The sequence below is a fragment of the Onychomys torridus genome, chromosome 1 (genome assembly GCF_903995425.1).
Source record: "Onychomys torridus chromosome 1, mOncTor1.1, whole genome shotgun sequence".
Classification (NCBI taxonomy): Eukaryota; Metazoa; Chordata; class Mammalia; order Rodentia; family Cricetidae; genus Onychomys; species Onychomys torridus.
The window spans coordinates 63,626,378-63,640,470 of NC_050443.1; the positions used below are offsets into that span (position 1 = coordinate 63,626,378).

Genomic DNA, 14,093 nt, shown 5'->3' on the forward strand with positions numbered 1-14,093 from the left:
GACCTCCCTGGGCCGACCTCCTGAACAGTCAGTCACAGGTGAGTCGCTCTCCTGCCCATCTCCACTGCCAGCTCCACCACACCTCCGGGGCCACCCCGCAGAATCCCCCTGGGGAGTTGTTTGCTATGAAAACTGCATGGTCTCAGTGGAGGCCAAAAGCGTCTGAGCACCCAGGGAAAACACACCACTCCATACTCCAGCCTGTGAGTGGTTCCTGGTCCTACTCAGAGCCTACAGATGCCGCGCAGGGTTCCAGAGACCCGCCCAGAGAAGACGCCTACCGCAGGGCCAGCCTCCATCTCCAGACCTGCCAATTTGCAGGACGGGCGGAACTGTCTGAGAGCAAAGACCAATTCTGAGAGTGGGGAGGCGGAGCCCAGGGGCGGGGCTCCAGGCTCCGCCCAAGGCCCGGTTTTCCGCCTAGCAGAACCTGTGCTGCACAGCTGGGTCCCTGCACTCTGGCGCTATGGACGTATCGTGGGCTACACAAGAGAGTGAGGCCGTGGCAGAGAAGGTGCTCCGGTACCGGCGGGACGAGTCCGGCTGGAAGAAGTGCCGGGAAGGCGTGAGTGAGGGACTGGGCGGGAAAAGGGGACTGGAGACTGCTCCTTGGGGCGGGAGTCCTCCAAGCTCCCAGGCTTCTCCTCTCCCTGGATTTTCTGCACCGCAGACCCCCGAGGAGGATTGAGGGACCTATTCCATTGAGGGTGGCTGCTGTCTGGGACTCCTTGAAACTCCTGCACCTTTCAATGAGAAGCACACTCAAGGTCACCTGACTGGTATGAGGTTAGGATTGGACCTGAAACTCCAGCTGCCAAGTCTTTCCTCCGCACATTATAATACAATCCCTTCTCCTAGGAAGTGCCAGGGAAACAGTTTTCTTCCTTGACGCTTCTGATTTTATTTAAACAAATATCCCTAAATTGCTTAAGGAAACAAAGTTCTTGGTGGCGTTTAGACGACTGGAGAACCTCCCACAACTCCTGTAGTCAGTCAGCCAGCCAGGATCTCTTGGCTCATCACCTGCTGTGGGGGGCAGCTCCATCCATGACGAATCCCAGCTGTGCCAGGAACGGGTTGGGTGACCTTGGAGAATCACGTCTTGAGATCTCATCTCCAAGACTTCCTCTAGCTCTAAAATTCTACGATTCTGTGCCTTTTGACAGAATGGAGTTTCAGTTTCCTGGAGGCCATCTGAGGAGTTTCCAGGGAATCTGTAAGTGCACACTTCTAACACAGCTTGTCAGAGCCTCCACTCCTTCCTGGTTTCTCTGGGGTTGCCTCATGAAGGATCAAACACACCCTGGCCCTCTGTGATTACCAGTCATCTTCCAGAAAAGCATCAGGTTGTGTTTTGAATTGTTTCTAGCAAGCTGAGTTTGATGAGGGCTTAGTACCTTTTGTGCAGGCTGGAGGGGAGGTGGGCTAGCATATTTTAGCTCCTTTTCTGTCAGCCAGCCCTAGAACTAGGACAGACATGTAATAGACTTGAGGTAAAATCCTAAGATAAATGAATTTAGTTGATGCCTTGGGTCACATTCCTCTCTATGTTCCAGGTACCGAGGAGAAGGGATTCTGTGTGGGACACCGGCAGAGGTGTGGGATTGCATAAAGCCAGTTGCGGGAGGCCTCCGGGAGAAATGGGATGACAACGTGACCAGCTTTGAAGTTGTCCAAAGCATCACGGATGTAAGTTTCTCTGGGTGCGTTACCTGTAATGTCTTGTCTTGCCACAGAACCCTGACCCTATCTCCTCTGAAGAGGCATCTGTAGCACCTATAGGCAAGAGGAGTGCCCTACACCAGCATCCCAGCCTTGGCCCTCTGGAAAGAGTGTGACTCTGAGAGGCCAGAAATGCTCGGCAGAGCCAGGGGGCTGTAGATGAGGAAGTCCCAGGCAAGTCTGAGCTCTCCCAATACTGAGGCAGGCCTGGATTTAGACCAACAGATCTAGTTTGAAGCCTTGTCCCTAGACAGGGCCATTTCAGTCCTTTGCCCATGGTAGGACCACCGTAAGTGGCCACTTCTGGATTGCAGTGTCTCCTTTAAGAATGTATGCCTGCACACCAGCCCTGCTCATTGGGAAGCCTTGCTATATGGCAGCATTGTTCTGCAACTGCCTTGTCTAGTGTGGGAGCCTCAAGTTCCCATGGGGCCACAGAGCATGAAAAGGTGGCTGGTTTGAGGAAATGAATTATTCATTTGAACAAATCTAAATGTAAATTTAAATAGCCACATGATCTAGGGGCTGCTACAGGAGACAGCTCCAGTCTTGATGAGCCTGCCCTGGCATCATCTATCACTTTAAGATTTTGTTTCATTTCGATCATAGAAGCTCAGAAAAATAGGAAATCACGGTGAAAACACATACACCAGCAACCCTAGAGAGGCCGACCTGTGTGATTTGAATGGCGTCTTAGTATTGCTTGCTGTCTAGGACCTCTCTGGCATTGGCTGGTGCTTACATAAGCGGGGAGCATTGTGAAACCTCACAGTGTTTTGCAGCTGGCCAAGCTGTGGCTCCAGGTGTCTTTGTCCTGACCTCATTTCAGTTCAGTCTGTTCATGGGAGTTTTTGTCAGGTTGTCTGAAGGATGAGGCAGTAACTTGCAGTTGCCTTCAACTTACGACAAATGACTCGTTCTTTCTTCTTTCTTTCTCTTTTCATTTCTAAGAGTTAAATAGCTTCCTTTAGAACCACAATAAATAGGTAAGATTTTCCTGTTCTGGTTTAAGTGACACCAGCCCAAGACAAAAAGAATGCAGAGAGAGAATACAAAGTATTGTGCACAAACGGGTAAAGTTGAGCAACCCTTGCTTAATGCCTTTTGTGTATAATACAAATGCCATAACAGAAGGACTTGCGTATATGTGAGGGGGGGTACATGTGTGTATGCATTCATGTTCATGTGTGTGGGGAGCCCCAAGAAGTGTCTCCCACAGTCATTCTCCACTTTATACACTGAGGCAGACTCTCCTACTGAATCTGGAGCTTGCAGTTCTAGCCAGCTTGCTCCAGGGACTCCCTGCCTCTCTCTGCCTTCTGGGATTACAGCCCAACTACCTCTGCCATCCAGCTTGTATGTGGGTTCTAGGGAATCTAAGTTCCAGTCCTCACGCTTGCACAGCAACATTACCCACTGCACACCATCTGTTGGAATCAGCAGTAGCCCCGTCTCTTTAGCACATTTGCACCTCTCCATCTCAGTACAGTGGCTGGTGGGACTAAGAGAATGAAGGGCTAGGAGAGCCATAGGCTGACAGCCGAGCAGCCATAATGATGGTTAATCCATCAGTGCTGTCACGGCAGTTATTGGGTGTCTATTCCTGACTACAAGCTCCCCATCCTGAGCCCTGGGGGAAGGGAACGGTCTGACAGAGGTAAAGCACAGTTGCCAAGTGCATACAGGTCAAGGAGCCAAGCAAGAGCTGGTCCCTACTGTCACAGTGCCACCTCTCAAAGAGAACCAAAATGACTTTCTAACTCTTCCCCCTTCACCTCAGCTCCAGATCTGGGTCCCAGTGGCGTTATCTCTCAGCTCCTCCCTTGGGGGATGTTTTTCTCTAGCGCTGCTTTCTAGGCACCTCAAGCTCCCATCACACTTGGCATGCACGCAGCACGTACCGCACCTGGGCAGACTTCTCAGTGCGTGTGGCTGTTTCCTTCTTTGTCACCTCCCCAGCATGGCTGAATGGTTGGTGCTGACGGGGCTTTCGGGCTCCTCTGGAGACTCCGGCTTATCCTCGGCTATGCCGTGGTCCCTGTGTGGGACTGATGCTGCAGACAACTCAGAGGCCCTCATCCTGGTGCATCCATTTCCCTGAACGCTGGTTGGGCCAATGTCAGTCCTCAGCAGCCCCGTATCCCCTGCCTGAGCCCAGTTAGCCTTCTGGTGCATGAATCTTCCAACTTTTGGTTTGTGTCTCCTCTAACAGATTTTTGAAAAATGATGTCTCATCCTAATACCTGTTGTTATCTAACATTCAGTTCACAGCTTAATTTTCATATAACATGGAGCATCGATTTTTGACATGTACTGTTTGTTAGTTTTGATCCAAGCAATGGCATTATTCTTTTAGTTCTGTCTAAATAATATGGGCTTTTATTTATTACGTCCCATTTTTAAAATGGCACATACCTGTAATCCCAGCAGCATCCAGGAGGTGAAGGTGTGAAGACCAAGGGGCTGGGGACAGCCAGACTACTTAGGAGCTCCAGGCTAGGCAGGGTTACATTTCAATTCAATAAACAAAGCAAGCCACCAACTACAAGAAGATTGTTTCTTAATCAGAATGTAATTATTTTTCCTTGACCTCTGTTTTACACAGCCCACTGATTTTTATTTAATTTAATTTTTTTTTTTTTTTTAAAAAAAACAAGGTATCTTTCTATAGCCCTGGCCTGGAACTCGATATATAGATCAGACTGACCTTGAACTCACAGAGATCCACCCGCTTCTGCCTACCAAGTGCTGAGATTGCATGCTTATACCACCAGGCCCAACATCCCACTCCATTTTATCCCTCACATAACACTCACATAAATGTGTTTCTTTGGACATCACCAAGTTTTATTAGAGATAGTCATGCATATTGGGAGAAAAAACTTTTTTAATCGTGTATTCTTTTGATAACAAAAGCAAAAATATGAAAGAACTGAACTGAGGTATGTATGAGTGTGATTTATTAAGGTAACATGATTACATTTGGAAATTTGAATGAAGAATGATTAAACACAAAGAGAAAAAGTATTTTTCATCTCTGTATGAGATGTGTGGGAACTCTTTGTTCTCATTAATTCATATGTCCATGGAAAGATTTGTCTTGTTGCCAGAAAGACACAGCCTTCAGCAGACACTAGACACAGAAGGAGAGAAAATACAGGCTGCTGGGGAACTTAGATACAGATAAGCCGGGGGGGGGGGGGGGGGGGTTCCTTGTTCATTAGGAGAAACAGTCCCTGATAAGGGACAAAGACCCTTCCTTTCGGGTGGCATTCATCAGCATGATTTGGACAGCTCACAAACATCCTGATTCTTAAAAAATAACAGGTAAAAGATGTGTGGATGAGACATGTACCTGGGGTGAACTTGTATCTGTAACAAATGACTCTGTCTTCAGCATTCTTAAAAATAGACTCTTCCCTCAGGCTCCAGATGGAATCCGAAACAGATGTTATGGTTGTCGAAAATAACAATTACTTCTAACTGTGCCTGCTACAAGATATGGGAATTCAGAAATGGACTTGCTTCTTAGACTGTGCATGGGGGAAACTGACATTCTGAGTCCAATATGGAGCACCATGAACAAATATTGCAGTCAGCATTCCTGCAGATCTTTAGCACTGTGAGGGATTGTACCCTGGGCAATGCAAGTTAGGATGATACTAGATGGACGGAGGAGAAGACTCATTTTACAGGCACACACTGTTCTCATGTGAGGTGTTTTGTTTTGTTTTTTAAGACATGGAGATGAGATCATTTGTCCTTGGTGCACCTACTAGAAAGTGCCCAAGTGCCCCCAGGATTTCTTTGGGTTCTCCTGCTTACAGCTCCCCATACTCTGCTGTGTATGAAATGGACTTGGCTTCAGTAGACCTGAGCCCACTTTGTCTCAGCCAGATGCTGTGTGTGAGCCGAACCTCCACACCGTCAGCTGCCATGAAGCTTATTTCTCCCCGGGACTTTGTGGACTTGGTGCTAGTGAAGAAATATGAAGATGGCACCATCAGTTCCAATGGTAAGTGACGGTAGGTGTCAACCGGCTGTCATAGATGCACCCCTAGATCTTTGAGGAAAGCTGGGCGATCAGAAACCATCAGCAAGCTCATGCGTTCCATCTTCTCCCCTTGTAGAGTTGAGGAGATTTTGTACCAGAAGGTCTGAAATGGGGAGCCCGTACGCCTGGGCTTTATTATGTCTGATGTTTCGTCAGCACTGTGTTTATTCCTGCTGAGCTTAGAGTTCAAGCTGTCAGTGTGCAGATTGATCTCTTTGTATGTCAGTGTGTCGAGTCCACAGAAGCATCCTAATCATGTGGTGATTGCTTTCTGCCCCATTCCTGCCCTGTGGGAAACAGAGCCCCACGATTCCTCTGCATCTGCCTCTGGGGAAGATGGGGGCACATCCTCACTTCTGTGGACTGAAATTTGAGAGGGGAATCTTTCTCCTCCTACTCTGTGCCTGATATATTGGAATGTTCTTTCTTCTGAAATTCTTAAAGGGTTGGAGAAAACTGTGTGTGAGAGTGAAAGCAAGTGTGTTTGTGAGTGTGTGTGGTGGGGGGTGAGGACGCACGTGTGTGTGAACTGGAATGGGTATAAGCAGTAAGGAAGTTGGCCGGTAGTAAACCCTTTGCTGGCCTGCTGGACTTCGGTCATTGGGTCTGCGCAGATGGCAGATCTTCATTGCTGGTGGCGGTGACCCTGCTGCCTGAAAGTGAGTTCACTGACCTCATGAATGTCTTCCAGCTACCCACGTGGAACATCCATCGTGTCCCCCAAAGCCAGGTTTTGTGCGAGGATTTAACCATCCATGCGGATGCTTCTGTGAACCATTGCCAGGGTAAGGAAAGTGGGTGGAGGACTTTGTCTCAGACCTGACCATGACACCTCTGTGAACTCAAAAAATGGGTACTTTGACTATGTAACCCACAAAAATAATAGTGATGTTACAAAATGCATCGTCACACACAGGTACTCAGCGACACGATGTGCCATTGTAGGTGGCTCCTGGGGAAGCTGTAAGGAGGTGTTACTCGGATTAGTTTTGATGCAAGAATTCCTCTCTCCAGTCCCACAGAACAGGTCAGGCAAATGTCCCAGTCACATTGAGCAAATAAGGAAACCGAAGCTGAGCATAGGTAAGAGATGTGTCCATAGTCAAAGGCCATGAGTGCAGTGCAGTGCCTGAGCTCTGGGTCTTCTGTACTCTCTGAGGATACAGACTAGATTGGCTGCAGGAACAAATCCCCATCCTGTGTTGTACACACCCTCTTTTACAAGAAATGGGACAGAGCTCAGGACCCCAAGGACAGTTCCGAGACCACGTTGTAAATCAGGAGCAGGGGAGCCCTGCATGCATTCACAGACACAGGCAGGATCTTGCCAAGAGTTCTCTGGGTAATGAGTTACCTGAAGGGCATGGGTTTATTATGAGTACCACCCAAGTTAACGAGGAGAGGGATTGCACCTGCTGATGCAGCCCTGTGTTTCCCACAGACAGCCGGAGGGAATGGTGTGGGCTTCCCCACGCAGTCCCAGGAGGCAGGTCTCCATGCCTAGGGTATTACTAAAACCCAGACAGAGCACCCCCGCAGAACACTGTGTCTGCCAAGCTGGCTCTCCAAACATCTCTTGGAGGCTTTTCTTAAATGTCTCAAGATTTGGAGTTTGAGTTGACAATAGTAAACTCATGCACACATGCACACATGCACACATGCACACATGCACACATGCACACAGCTTTAGTCCTGGTACTGAGGAAACCACATCCTCTGGCTTGGGTCTGGAAAACTGCTCTGGACCACTTTCCCCTCTCTCTTCCCAGCAGTCAGGTGCTGAGGCCTGCCTTGCCTTTCCAGGCTGCCAGTGGAGTGTCCAGAGTAAGAACGGAGCCCTTTCTCCTTGAGGCTGAATCTCAGGGCTGGCTTAGGGAACACACAGTATGCAAGCTTTAGACCATGTAGCAGTGGTATGGCCCAGGTTCTATAGAAGGGGTAGGTAGGACAGAGAGGTTGTATAACTAGCCCAACATCACAAGCCAAGCAAGTGATAAAGCTGCAGCTTAAACCCAGCCATCTGTCTTCTCTATTGACTGTGTATTTTTTTTTTCTGTGTTTAAAAAAACATCTGTTCTCTGAGGGCTTAATTCTGATGGGGCAGAAGATAAACAAGGCACAAATGAAAGCAATGATGTTATATGTACACTAGGAATTGCTACAGGTGAAGTCCTGTGTAGAAAACTAAAAGATGATGAACGAACCTGGGCTAGGGTGGGAGTGAGTCACCCAGGAGGTCAGCAAAAGTCTCCTTGGCAGGAGCCTCACATATCACAGCGGCCTGTGCAGGTGCAGGCTTCCTCTGGGTGGAAGCAGGTGTGAGTACAAGGGAAACTGTGGAAGGAAGCACTGAGCTGGATCAGGGGAGAGGCCAGGAAATACAGTCATTGTGGAATTGGCTCAAACACTTGTCTGAGTAACTGCAAGCTTCAGAGGGGTCTGAGCATTCCATGACCTCAATGTAAGCTGCTCTGCTGTGCCCAGAGTAGATGGAGCTGTGAGTCAGAGCAAGAGGCCACACTGGGGAGTGAGGCTGTGTCCTGACCAGAGATGGAGGTGGTTGGGCTCGGACTGTAAAAGGGAGAGCTCTCTCAGAGGGCAGAGGGTGTGATTGGAGGAGGCAGCATCAGAGCGGCATTTGGGGTGCACCTACTGTGTGTGCGGGGAGCATTCTCTGTGCTCCACATGAGTTCTGATGAGAGTGTCACCACAAACTCCCGGCTCTCTGTGAGGACAGTCATGATGCCCCCGAGCCCCCTTTTAGCCACTGTGGCTTTCCCCATGGGTCTCTCCCCGTGTAGCTTGCCCCTCCTGTGATGCTGTCCTATCAAGCCCAGGGCTCCCCAGAGAGAAATGTGGTCACTAACTCTGATGTCTTACTTACCTGTTCAAGTTTCCAGAGAGAACACAGCAGAGTGAAGATGAGGGATAGCCTGAGCCCAGGGGAGGAGGCGCAGGGAAAGGGCCCCAGAATTGGTAGGAGGTGCTGAGAGAGATCGAAGCTGAGGATTTGAGATCCAAAAGGAGCCCCACCCCCAGAGTGCTCTCTGTCTCCCTCTCTCTCTCTCTCTCTCTCTCCTCTCTTTCTCTGTCTCCTTTCTGTACTCTGTCTCTCTCCCTCTCTCCCTCCCTTCTCTCTCTCTCTCTCCCCCTCCCTCCTTCCCTTCCTCCCTCCTCCCCCCTCTCTGCACAGGGGTAAAGAAATGCCAGTCTGGAGCAGAGCAGTCCATGCTGTCCTACATTGCTCATCTGCTTGCCCTGTCCTCCCGAGGCCTCAGTAGTTGTCTATACAGCTGGGGAGGGGGGTTTAGTCTCCAATACCAGAAGTTCCATGTCCGAGAACCTCTGAGGTGCAGTGTTGTGTGGAGTTTCTGATGTGACCAAAGCTTTGGACAGCATCATTCAAATAAAATGCCACATGGTGAGGGAGGGGAAAACGCCCCATGCTTTCTCCAGATCTGGCCTCTGCAGAGTTTGTGACCATGAGGACCTCTCCAGGCTCCTGTGTGGTCATGCCCCACTTCCTCTTCTGTGTGGAATCTGGTGTTAGCTTCTGGATTAATCTAATCCCCTGGACCTGCATTTGGGCCTCTGCCAGCCCTTGTGAAGGTCTCTTCACATACAGAAATTAGCCCTCAGTTCCCTCAAATAATCTAAGGTTCCATTCACCTCCTACAATATGATTGAGGATTTCAGAAGACTCCAGTCCATCTAAATTGTAGTTGCCATTATGTGGTATGCTTTAAATTAAGATTGAGCAACCTAAAAAAATTCTGATCACACAATAGTAGTAAGTGAATTGCATGCTAAGTGACATTTTATAAAGAATAATCAGCTTTTCTAAATAAAAACTGAAAAGAAAGGCACTGTTTTCCAGTTTTGCAAACTTCTTTCATGTCTTCTTTCATGTCACATCTGTGACAGAGTGTGTTGTGGGGTCTCAGATCACACAGGCTGAAAACTCCACCATATGTTCATAGGAAGTCTTGGCATGGAAGGAGTTTTAACCTTGCTGACCTCTGGAAAGGGCCATCCACAGGATGGCCACAAGGAACATCTGTATGTATCCAGGGCATGCCACCAGCTCCCCAATATGTTAGCAGTGGGCTGGGCAGTGTGTCCCCTAAAAGATATGGTATTACCCAGAACAAGGAGTTTGAGAGGAGCCCTGGGCACTGGGTCTGGAGCAGGAGGGAAATGAACACCCTGTCTGGGCCACTTCTGCTGGTCGTGGCTCTGTGCGCGATGCTTCTATGGTACATATCTAACCCACCGCTGCTGTTTCTTTTCTCAGGGAGCCCAACAAAACCAATCTGGTCACATTCTTCCAGACAGACCTGAGTGGCTACCTCCCTCAGAGTGTGGTAGACTCCTTCTTCCCTCGCAGCATGGCTGAGTTCTACCCCAACCTTCAGAAGGCCGTGAGGAAGTTCCATCACTGACATAGTTGCCTCTTGGCAAGAGATACCCTTCAGGAGCTCCAGCTGGTGATCCTCAAAGAACACGGAAGAGCTACTGCGGCCTTTTGAGATGCCCTGGTGAACAGGAAGTCTCTGGGTGCCAGTCCAGGACAGCAGTCCCTCTCCCTCTCCCCCCCACACCTCCTTCCTCTTGGTGCTGGTGTGGAAGGAGCTGTCCATCAGCCTGTGGTGGTACACATCTGGGCAGATGTGGCAGTGCAGATACTGCTGTGGCCACCAGACGAAGACATGGCTCAAGCATCCTTTGATTCCTTGTGGTCCAGGGCCCTGTACACTACTGTCACACACCTGTCTCTCTGCTGGTCTTAGATAACCAACTGTCTTCTATCCTGGTCACTAAGTCCTGCTTTCTCTGGCATCTGGAGTTCCCAGGCTTTTCTCCCAGACTCCTGTGTTCATTTTCTGATGCAGTTTTATATACCAGTTTTTAACACAAGACTTTCCCCCCTTACAAAGATGTCCAACTTGGAAAATACGTTTTAAGGCCCAGAATAAGCCTTAAGGAAAAACACTTGCTACCTAATATTTGTTATATCTTCTGTCCGAATCATCTTTTCCTAAATGTTTGTCCCTTCATGAGTTGATATTAGCTCATGTCCCCATGAAACCAGTTTGAATCTGACCCAGGCCAAATTGTGTCTTTGGGAGAGAGTGGAAGTTCTTGTGACCTGTGTCCATGCCCCCGTGTGCATGGAAGACTCTGGGAAGAGACCCCTGGTATATACCTCACTGTGTCCTCAGTCACGGGGGTGAGGCAAGAGTGCTCTGGTCCCCTGGCCCCATCAGGCCTTGCTGCCATTAGGAAGGAAGAAGCACAAGCCCACGGTGCCTAACAATTGCCACAAAACCTGCCTTTCCAATAGGGACAAATGTTGTCTCCTTAGTTTTTCAAATACATTTAGAGTCCCGCTTTTCATATGAAGAAAGGAGAGATCTCTGGTGGCTGACACTGATTGCTTGAAAATTCTTCAGAGCCATGATGCCCCTCACAGTCCAGCCAGCTTCTCCCCTTGAGTAGATTTTTTGTTTGTTTGTTTTTGTTTTTGTTTTTCAAGACAGGGTTTCTCTGTGTAGCTTTGCACCTTTCCTGGAACTCGCTTGGTAGACCAGGCTGGCCTCGAACTCACAGAGACCCGCCTGGCTCTGCCTCTTGAGTGCTGGGATTAAAAGCGTGTGCTACCACCGCCCAGCCCTTTAGTAGATTTTAATAATTCCTCTACTCCTCTGTTTGTTCTTCACATCATGGGGGGGTGAGCCCTAGTCGAAGGGCTCATTTGGACACATTTGCCTTTTGATGAGGCTGGTTCAGACATCCTGCCTAGATCTCTCTGGTTTTCTTGCTGCTGCTCTGTTCCCTGGGGTTGGGATACTGACTGTTGATCTCTCTCTGGTTTTGTCTCTGTGTTAAGCTTACTTGCTGCATGTTTTGCAGCACCTTGGGTTTTGAGACAGGCTTTCTCATTGACCAAATAGGCTAGGCTGGATGCCCAGCGAGTTCCAGGGAGCTGTGTCTTTCTGTTCCCTCAGGTGTGTGATTACAAGCAGATGCTACCACACCTGGTTCTTTTGTTTCTGTGTGTCTGTTTGATTGTTTGGTTTTATTTGATTTTGTTTTTCTGGTCTCTGGGGATTGAATTCAAGTCTCCATGATTATATGGCAAGCACCTACTGACAGCTATCTTCCCAGCCCCACACCTTTTATGGTTAGATCAAATTTAACTTGTATTAGATCTAAAAGGCTCATACAAATGGCGTCTTGGATTCTTCATCTACTTATCTGCTTTAGGACAAAATTCAAAGTGGGCTGGAGAAATAAGCATGCCAGCTCCAATAATAGGCTGTCATTTCTCAGAGTAGGTGAGACTAAGCTCTGCAAGGGTCACAAAGGGCTTTGCACGAAGAGCAGAATTCTTGGCTTCAAATTCTGGAGAGTCCAGCAGGTTACCCCAGCAAGCTCCCATTGGCAGGGCCCTGAAATAAATGGTCTCTGGTGTTTTGTCTGTGGTCCTTGCCAGGCCTTCCCCATATTATCCTTATTTCATGGGAACAGAAGACTAGGGATGAGGATATGAACCCCTGGCCAGACCTAATAAACAATACTTGCTGTGGATAATCAAGATTCACACTGAGTTGTCCTGAGCTTGCCTTACAGATATTCAAAACTGCCCAAAGCAAATATTCTACTGGCCATACCCATGCTACAAACAGGCTGGGGAGGGGGTTGTTTTCCCCTGGTGTGTTGTGTTTTAAGGCTCTGGACCTGCTCATGTCTACCAGATCACAGAAGGAATGACAATCTCTGCCCCACCATATCCCAGGCAGACAAGCCATTCATTGTCCTGAGGCTTAGTACCTTCCAATATACTGTCACAGGACCACCATTGGTGAAGTGGCTGTGATCACAAATGACTGTCATTTAACAGCAAGCAGAATGTCTGATGTGACAGGTGGGACATCGGTAGTAATTTCTATTTTATGCTCATATTCATCCCGTGAGCACATCTTTCCACACCTTAACTCACTCTGCACTCCTCTATCGTGGTGCCACCCTTTCTAGGATCGCTTCTTAACCCAACCTAAAACGGTCTTTTATGTGTTTGAAAATGTTCTTCATGACAGGCTGCATCTTACAAAAATGTTCCTGACAACATATCCCTTTTCCTTGAACCCAGGCAGGTTTTTGCCTGCTCTCAGTGGGAGTATAGTGCAAGCAATGCTATGCGTCTTCAAAGGTAGAACATTAAAAAGATGCAGCTCCTGTCTGGCTATGGTGTGTGTACTCGGCAGCCTGGCTTCATGGTGCAGAAGCCCAGGCCATAAAGAGACCTCTCAGTCACCACCCAGCACCAGCAACCAGAGGCACAAGCAGTGACCCTTCATAGGACCTCAGCTCAGCCTTGAGTTGCTCCAGATGATGCTTGTGGGGCCCAAAGGAGCTGTTCGGCAAGTCCTGCCTATCCTGCAGATTCCTAAGAGAAAACTTGCTGCCATGAGGTGGCTTTCATTGTACCTGGGTGGTGTTCAACTCAGGCCATGCAGTTTCATAGCAAACTGCAACACATCCACTTTATTATGGCACCAGACTATTATCACTAAGCTGTTTATATACATACAGTCTATGCTTTGTATCAGCCACTTCTGTGTGACTCTGTCCTGACATTTAGAACAACCCTCCTGATGGGGAGTGTCCCAGAAGGTCCAAACCTGAGCAGCAGCTACCAGAAGCACACCCGGGCTTTTCCTAGCCTGGGTGAGGTGGGTAGCAGAGACCCTGAGAATCAGCAGTGACAGGAGCTTCATGCTCCTGCCTTGTCTTAGCATCGGCATCCTGTCTAGGAGTCTCCAGAAGCTGTCATCTGCTGGCACTGGAGGCCTTTCCTTCTGATGACTACAGTGACAGGTCCGTCAGGCAATGCCTTGATGATATTCCAAGCTTCAAACCGAGAAAGACCTTGCACGGCGGTGCCAGCGAGCTGCAAGATTTCATCTCCTGGCTGGACTGTCTCACTCTGTTCGATCCCTATAAAGAAGAAGATGACAGATGATCCTGGGCTTTGCAGGCAACAGAAAGAATAAAAGGTGCTTTCTGAGGAACGAGGACAGCTCAGATGTGGATTGCCACCCACCTCTGGGAGCTTGTCAGTGGTTCTAAAGTGAGGTGTTTCACAGCGTGGTAGCTCAGAGCTTAGACACCAGACTCAGCTCTCTTTTCAAGCAAAGAGATGGCAGGCAGCCCCAAGCCAGAGCTCAGCTAGAAACTTCCACAATTTCTAGAGAAACCCTTCCCAACACCCCCTAATCTATCCTAATTTGTATTGACTCCCTTCTTTCTGACC

At 48.7% G+C, this 14,093-nt stretch overlaps 2 protein-coding genes across 5 annotated transcripts in view; one reads left to right on the forward strand and one right to left on the reverse strand.

Annotated features, from left to right (window-relative positions):
- Nucleotides 1-415: 415 nt before the first annotated feature.
- Stard5 (StAR related lipid transfer domain containing 5) lies at nucleotides 416-10,879 on the forward strand. Its single transcript, XM_036179219.1, has 6 exons — nucleotides 416-565; nucleotides 1,167-1,216; nucleotides 1,557-1,689; nucleotides 5,620-5,737; nucleotides 6,468-6,561; nucleotides 10,071-10,879. The coding sequence occupies exons 1-6, from the start codon at nucleotides 467-469 to the stop codon at nucleotides 10,216-10,218; spliced, it is 642 nt and encodes a 213-aa protein (XP_036035112.1). The 5' UTR covers nucleotides 416-466; the 3' UTR covers nucleotides 10,219-10,879.
- A 2,369-nt stretch (nucleotides 10,880-13,248) lies between these two features.
- The window catches only part of Il16 (interleukin 16), a 94,570-nt gene continuing 93,725 nt past the window's right edge, over nucleotides 13,249-14,093 (reverse strand). For 2 of the 4 annotated variants that reach the window (XM_036193510.1, XM_036193503.1), the window contains exon 19: nucleotides 13,249-13,777. In XM_036193510.1, the coding sequence (XP_036049403.1) occupies nucleotides 13,590-13,777 (188 nt within the window). In that variant the 3' untranslated portion in view covers nucleotides 13,249-13,589. The remainder of the gene's footprint in view (nucleotides 13,778-14,093) is intronic. The other 2 variants (XM_036193519.1, XM_036193527.1) reach the window with 2 other exon arrangements.

Excerpts from the sequence above, each read along its gene's own strand:
- Stard5 (XM_036179219.1), top strand. The coding sequence starts at position 467 with ATGGACGTATCGTGGGCTACACAAGAGAGTGAGGCCGTGGCAGAGAAG. Across the intron at positions 1,690-5,619 it reads TTGTCCAAAGCATCACGGAT|ATGCTGTGTGTGAGCCGAAC; the intron begins GTAAGTTTCTCT and ends TGTCTCAGCCAG. Across the intron at positions 5,738-6,467 it reads TGGCACCATCAGTTCCAATG|CTACCCACGTGGAACATCCA; the intron begins GTAAGTGACGGT and ends AATGTCTTCCAG.